The 7,794-nt window shown below is 42.9% G+C and overlaps 1 protein-coding gene across 1 annotated transcript; it reads left to right on the forward strand.

The window, feature by feature from the left end:
* Positions 1 to 4,040: 4,040 nt before the first annotated feature.
* Positions 4,041 to 4,868, forward strand: LOC122541098 (bcl-2-related protein A1-like). Its single transcript, XM_043677642.1, has 2 exons — positions 4,041 to 4,484; positions 4,609 to 4,868. The coding sequence occupies exons 1-2, from the start codon at positions 4,062 to 4,064 to the stop codon at positions 4,753 to 4,755; spliced, it is 570 nt and encodes a 189-aa protein (XP_043533577.1). The 5' UTR covers positions 4,041 to 4,061; the 3' UTR covers positions 4,756 to 4,868.
* Positions 4,869 to 7,794: the final 2,926 nt, after the last annotated feature.

The following is a 7,794-nucleotide window of genomic DNA, read 5'->3' on the forward strand; positions in this document are numbered from 1 at the left end:
AACACCGCACCCTGCCCACCTCCAACCCCGTCCAACACCGCCCCCCAGCAGCCCCCAAATCTGTTCAACACCGCCCCCCACCTGCCCCAAACCTGTTCAACACCGTCGCCCGCCCGCTCCCAAACTCCAACACACACACACACACACACGTACAGGAGATTATGTTAGAGAGATTATCTGGGGAATGGGGTTTAGGGTACACCTCTCTGTAGAACTCAAGGGAAAGTGTGGGGAGAGAGAGGGCAGGAGATCAGTCATTTGAGATGGTGCCTCTTTAATCACTAAACAAAAGACGCGATCACTGTTGGAAACACGTCTTTGATGTAATGTTTCTCTCGGGACTTTGATATCTCCTTTGGATAATCCAATTTTTGGATAATTGGTATTCGGATAGTTGAAGTTCCTCTGTAATTTCACCACCCAAGAAAATTCCTGTTGCCCCATGAAATTGCCTGTCAGTAGCCTGCTTCAGTCTGTTTGGTAGAAAGTGCCAGACTGGGTGATTTCAATGCTCTAATGCCATTCTCCAGCCTCTTTTTTTTAATTTAAAAAATATACTTTATTCATAAAAAAAATCTTTGTATATATACATAGTCACAAATGCAGTTCGGTTCTAGTAGTGTATCAATGAAACAAACAAACAAACATTGGAATTTTACACCATCCAAACAAAACAAAGACATTTCTTACACATGCAAGACTATATTTACATGCATTTGAGGCAGTGGAGGGTTGGATACTCCCATTTAACATCAACAGAAAGATCTCAGTGGTCTTTCTCCACTGCTCCTTAGCAGCAGCTGTCCCAAGCTTTAGTGAGTCTGTTAGCACATAGTCCTGGACCTTAGAATGTACCAGTCTGCAACACTCAGTCAAGGTTAGAGTGGTGCTGGAAAAGCACAGCAGGTCAGGCAGCATCCGAGGAGCAGGAAAATCAACGTTTTGGGCAGGAGCCCTTCAAGGTCGCCTCCTTGCTCTGGAAGACCAACAAGTTTTGGTCAGACCAAAGAGTGTCCTTCACTGAGTTGATGGTGTGCCAGGTGCAGTTGATGTTTGTCTCATTGTGTGTCATGGGGAATAGGCCGTAGAACTAGAGTCCTGTGTCACGGAGCTACTCGGGACAAATCGTGACAAAACTGCTGTATCTTTCTCCAGACTTCCTTTGCCAAAGCATATTCCAGAAGATTGTGTAATAGTCTCTACCACGGCCCCACCCCTACCAGCCGCTTTGAGAGCAGCGTAGACTGACCAGGTCTACATGAAGGGTCTCACATGTAATACCCTTCTCACCACCAGCCAAGTAATGCCATTCTCTAGCCTCCATTAACTTCAACTTTCCCAAACCTCTGCAGCCTGTATTTTCACAGCATATGTTGGTCTATTTGCTTTGTGTTTTGCTGTTTTACTTAGTTACAATTGCAGTTATAAAAAAAAACATGTCAATTTCAGTTTTAGAAAGTGCTGATTTTGTTTTTCTTCACTTTTAAAACAGCTAAATCCCAAACCTGATGACAGGATCAGTTAGGAGTAAGCAAATTAAAAGAAACATTATCTAGGTGGCCCATCAGGATAATAAATAATCATGGCATCCAGATTTTGTTTATTTAGCAACAGAGAATACTCACCACAAATGTATTTGATATTTGAATAAAAATGTTAAATCTAAGAATCAATCCATCATTCACAGCAAATAAGGACCCCTCACATTCATGTTAATCATCTACGTAAGAGCAGATTGCTGCACCTTGGGAGTGCAGGCTACAGGTGTGTCCTGACCTGAAGAACATCAATTAATGCTGCACGATCCTAGCTACTTCTTCTGAAAGAAAGTAAAATGTTTTCCTCAGTGTACTGTAGACCAAGTTATTTCACAGATTTTAATTTGACTTTTTTGTGCTATTGTGATCAAATACACAGTAAATGATTCGCACGGAAATGTACTGTGTGTGGATAGGTGAGTTCTAATGGTGTAGGAAGTGTTTGGGTTCTGACCTTTTCAATGATCATAATTTCTGTTTTTATAATTTGAATGATGAAGTTCTTGTCCTTAAGTAAACTGTTTTTGTCACTCAATGAATTAAAATATTCTGCCCAATTTGTTTCAGAATCAATTTCCAAGCAACAATCTGATGTACAAAAAATAACTGGGATTGGTCATTCATATTTGAAAGAGTAAGTTTGTATTTATATAGCACCTTTGACAATCTCAAAATATCTTAAAACACTGCACACTCATGAATTATTTTAATTATTATCATTGTTATGTTGGAAAATATGGTGGACAAGCTGCAATAAGCAGCAATGAGGTAAGTGACCTGTATTGGTGACCTTGATTGAGGGAGACAATTTGTTTAGAATACAAGGAAAACTCTCCACCTGTTTTTATTTTCACAAAGTGCCATCTGAACAGTGGCTTCTGCAATATTCCCACACTGGAATGTCAGCCTAGATTTTGTACTGATGTAGATTTCACTTGGGAAATTAAACTAAGACTTTTTTATAGATGTACCACAGAAATCATCCTATTGGGATGTGTCACAGCTTGGTATGGTAACTGCACTGCCCAAGACTGCAAGAAATTACAGAGAGTTGTGAATGTAACACAGTCCATCACGCAAACCAGCCTTCCATCCATTGCCTCTGTCTCAGGATTCCACTGCCTCAGGAAAGCAGCCAACATGATCAAAGACCCCTCCCACCCAAATTATATTCTCTTCCACCTTCTTAAATCAAGCAAAAAATACAGAAGTTTGAAAACATGTATCAACAGCGTGTTCCCCGCTGTTATCAGATTTTTGAATGGACCTCTCTTATATTAGTGTTGCTGTTTTTCTGCACCTTATCTGTAGCTGTAACTTTATATCCTGCATTCTATTCTATATCTTAGTGTACTTGTGTAAGGTACGATTTGTCTGAATAGCACGCAAAACAATACTTTTCACTCAATCTCAGTACGTGACGATAATAAATCAAATCAAAATGAATGTAGCAGATAGTGTGGCATGGGTCAATGAGCTGAGGTAATCTCCCTGATATTCTCAAGGTTAACTATCCTCGAACCCACATCAATAGAAATGGGGAATGAGACATAGTGGAGAGTGTGGTGCTGGAAAAGCACAGCCAGTAATGCAGCATCCAAGGAGCAGGAGAATTGACGTTTCGGGCATAAGCCTGAAAAGTCGACTGTCCTGCTCCTGGGATGCTGCCTGGCCTGCTGTGTTTTTCCAGTACCACACTCTTTGACTCTGATTCTCCAGTATCTGCACTCCTCACTTTCTCCCAGTGAGACATACTGGTCTGTCTTGTCTTTATCCTTCAAAATGGAGGCCAAGTGCGACTTCCAAGTCAGACTCTTTAAAGTAGCTTTTTTTTTTCCACGGGTTATCTAGTCATGACCACATTTCATATTTTGGGATCTTGCCGTGCTCAAATTAGCTGACTCCTACATTGGAATAGTAACTATACTTCAGCGGTACCTAATTGGCTGTGTAGCCTTTTGGGATGGCCTGAGATTCCGAGAGTGGCTCCAGATTAACAATATTTATTCATGGATCAGTGGTGCTGGAAGAGCACAGCAGTTCAGGCAGCATCCGAGGAGCAGTTTGATTTTCCTGCTCTTTGGATGCTGCCTGAACTGCTGTGCTCTTCCAACACCACTAATCCAGAATCTGGGTTTCCAGCATCTGCAGTCATTGTTTTTACCTAATATGGTACGCGCCTTCTGCCGATTACAGAATCGATTCGAAAACGTATGTAAATAGGCGCAGAGCAGTTACAAACATGTTTTGAACGTTTGATTTTCCTTTCGGCTGAGACAAGGTTCCGGCAATTGGGCGATTTCCACTTTCCCCTTTGACGGAGAGTAACTCGAACAAAATTGTTCCGGTTAATTACCGAGGGGAAATTTGCCTCGGTCAGAGATGGGTGGGCGGATCTCAGTAACACATCAATTCAGCAAAATGGAAAGTCCGGGTCAGGTTGCTGCTAATAAAACCAAGGTCGGTGTGTTCATTGCAGAATGACACTGGGCTGAGACTGAGCGAGAAAGACCAGCACTGATCATGAACCACGATTCACACTCGAGGCAGTTTGTCTACTTGTTGATAAAGGATTATCTGAAGTTTGCATTGGAAGGACCTCAGTCAGCTCCTGCGAGCAGCAGCGCGGCTGAAACACTGCGTAAGGCGGCCTCCCTCTTCCAGGGAGTCAGGGAGCAGGAGTTTGAACTCTACATCAAACAACTCAACATCACTTCCACAGAGGACGTGAAGCGGGCGTTTCCCATTCTAATGAGCGAGATCTCCTCAGATGGGAAGGATAACTGGAGCAGACTTGTGGCTTTGTATGCTTTTTGTGGAGAGTTAGTGAGGCACTTGAAAAGGAGAGGCATTCCAGAAGAAGAACTGGTTGAGGACGTGGCTCAGTGTATGGCTCATCACACGTGGACCTTCAAAGCTGCGTGGATCAAGGAGAACGGTAGCTGGGTAGGGAATTACTTCCTAACACTCACCGCCAGATTGCCCATTGTTCTGCTGTTTGAGATCACAGATGTTTGTGTCACGGTGTTGCATTCATTCATAAAGTTTACTTTTGTTTTTTTTTAACTAGGAGAAGGGGTTCGTAGAATACTTTAAACAGGAAGACACCGGATTTGTGGATTATTTCCGGCAGAAAAGTCCCCTATTTTCATATGCAAAGTTAGCAGTTGTCACGGGGATTATTGCTGCATTCTCCTTTGTGATTTACCAACACTGAAAACAGGGAAATGGCTGAGCTCTTTACACAGCGTAACAGCTCAGCGGAAGAACATTGGCTCCTGACGGGAGAATCTGCATTTGGGTTTTATGAACCTTTTGTAAAGTTTGTTGCATCTCATTCGAATACATAACGTTAAATACAGTAAGCTCTGATTTGTAATAAAATGTATATTTTTTATTTAAATAAATATTGCAATGAGAAGGTTTGCATTTGTGTAGAACCTGTCATAATCCCAGGATGCCTGAAAACACTACAGCCAAATCTACCATTTCACTGTTGTAATTGGAGAAGGTGAGGAGTGCAGATGCTGGAGATCAGAGTAGAAGAGTGTGGTGCTGGAAAAGCACAGCTGGTCAGGCAGCATCGGAGGAACAGGAGAATTGATATTTCAAGCATAAGGTGTTCATCGGGAATGGTGGGGGTGGCCCAAGGGGGCTGAGTGATAAATGGGAAGGGGTTGGGGCTGGGAAGAAGGTAGCTGGGAATGTGAAAGGTAGATGAAGGTGGAGGTGAAGTGGATAGGTGGGAAGGAAGATGGACAGGTCAAGAGGGTGATGCGGAGTTGGAAAGTTGGGACTGGGATAACATAGGGGGAGGGGAAATTAGGAAACTGGTGAAATCGACATTGATCCCATGTGGTTGGAGGGTCCCTAGGCGGAAGATGAGGCGTTCTTCCTCCAGGCGTTGAATGGTTGGAGTTTGGCAGTGAAGGAGGCCCAGCACTTGCATGTCCTTGGCGGAGTGGGAGGGGGAGTTAACGTGTTCAGCCACAGGGTGGTGGGGTTGGTTAATGCCTGTGTCCCAGAGATGTTCCCTGAAATGTTCCGCAAGTTGGCGTCCTGTCTCCCCAATATAGAGGAGACCACATCGAGAGCAATGAGCATAGTAGGTGATGTGTGTGGAAGTACAGGTAAATCTCTGTCGGATGTGGAAGGATCCTTTGGGGCCTTGGACAGTGGTGATAGGGGAGGTGTGTATGCAGCATTTGCACTTCTTGTAGTGGAGGGGAAGATGCCAGGAGTGGAGGGTAACTGTTGTAACATCACTGTCGTAACATTGGATAATCATTAAAGGACAATATGGTAATAACCATGTCATTTGTTCTAGTGAAGTTAGATAAAAGATAAACCTTGGCTAGGACCCCAAGATACTTCCCTGTCAAAGTAGAGTTGTGGTATCCTTTACATTTATATGAGAGAACAGCTAGGAGCCTTTAAATGTTTGGGAGAGGCAAAGAACATTAGAGTAGGAAATAATACATTTTGTGAATAGGAAATTGTGTTTGATGAACTTGTTGAGGCTTTTTGAAGCTGTTACAAACAAAATTGATCAAGGAGAGTTGATGGACACAGTACACTTAGGTTGGTTAAAAAGACTAAAGCATATGTGATAGTTGGTATTGTGGAATTAATGATTGACTAACAGACAGAAAACAGACTTTTGGAGTAAATGGATAAATTGTGACTTGGTAGGCAATGGCTCGGGAATTCCACGAAGACCAATACACTTAATGGTAAGGTTCTGAGGAGTGTTGCTAAACCAAGAGACCTTGGAGTACAGGTTCATAGTTCCTTGAAAGTGGAGTTGCAGGTAGATAGGATAGTGAACATTTTGTATGTTTGCGTTTACTGGTCAGTGCATTGAGTACAGGAGTTGGGAGGTCACGTAGCGGCTGCACACGACATCGGTTGGGCCACTTTTGGAATATTGTGTGCAATTCTGGTCTCCCTCCTACAGGAAAGATATTGTGAAAGTTGAAAGGGTTCAGAAAAGATTTACAAGGATGTTTCCAGAGTTGGAGGATTTGAGCTATAAGGAGAGGCTGAACAGGCTGGGGCTGTTTTCCCTGGAGCGTCAGAGGTTGAGAGATGACCTTATGGAGGTTTATAAAATCATGAGGGTTATGGATAGGGTAAATAGATAAGGTCTTTTCTCTGGAGTGGGGAGTCCAAAACTAGAGGGCATACGTTTAGGGTGAAGGGAAAAGATTTAAAAGGGACCTAAGGGGCAACCTTTTCACGCAAAGGGTGAATGTATGGAATGGGCTGCCATAGGAAGTGGTGGAGACTGGTACAATTACAAGATTTAAAAGGCATCTGATGGGTATATGAATAAGAAGGGTTTCGAGGGATATGGGCCAAGTGCTGGCAAATAGGACTAGATTACATAGAACAGTACAGGCCCTTCAGCCTGGATGTAGTGCCAGCCTTTTATCCTACTCTAAGACCAGACTAAATTATGTACCTTTCATTGTACTATCTTACATGTGCCTAGCCAAGAGTCACTTAAATATCCCTAATGTATCTGAATCTACTATCACTGCTGGCAGTGCATTCCACACACCCCCATCCCCACTCTTTAAGATAGAGTAAGTAAGGATATCCTGATCATTGACAATTTGGACCAAAGGGTCCTTGGGCTCTAACTGATCACATTACATATCAATGATTTGAAGTTGGGGACCAAAGGTGATTTTCCAAAGCTAAGTAGGATTAATTAATAATTCTGAAGAACAGTCGTATTGGACTTGAAACATTAACTTTGTTCCTCTCTCCACAAGTACTGTCAGACCTGCTGAGTTTTTCTGGCACTTTGGTTTTTGATTTCAGATTTCCAGCATCAGCTGTATTTTGCCTTTATTTAGAGTCATGGAGTTATAGAAATGTACAGCACGGAAACAGACCCTTCAGTCCAACCCGTCCATGCCGACCAGATATCCCAACTCAATCTAGTCCCACCTGCCAGCACCCGGTTCATTTCCGTCCAAACCTTTCCTATTCATATAACCATCCAAATGCCTTTTAAATGTTGCAATTGTACTAGCTACCACCACTTCCTCTGGCAGCTCATTCCATACACGTACCACCCTCTGCATGAAAAAGTTGCCCCTTGGGTCTCTTTTATATCTTTCCCCTATAACCCTAAACATATGCCCTCTAGTTTTGGACTCCTCCACCCCAGGGAAAAGATTTTGAGTATTTGTCTTATCCATGCCCCTCATAATTTTGTAAACCTCTATAAGGTCACCCCTCAGCC

Source organism: Chiloscyllium plagiosum, chromosome 36 (assembly GCF_004010195.1).
Source record: "Chiloscyllium plagiosum isolate BGI_BamShark_2017 chromosome 36, ASM401019v2, whole genome shotgun sequence".
Lineage (NCBI taxonomy): Eukaryota > Metazoa > Chordata > Chondrichthyes > Orectolobiformes > Hemiscylliidae > Chiloscyllium > Chiloscyllium plagiosum.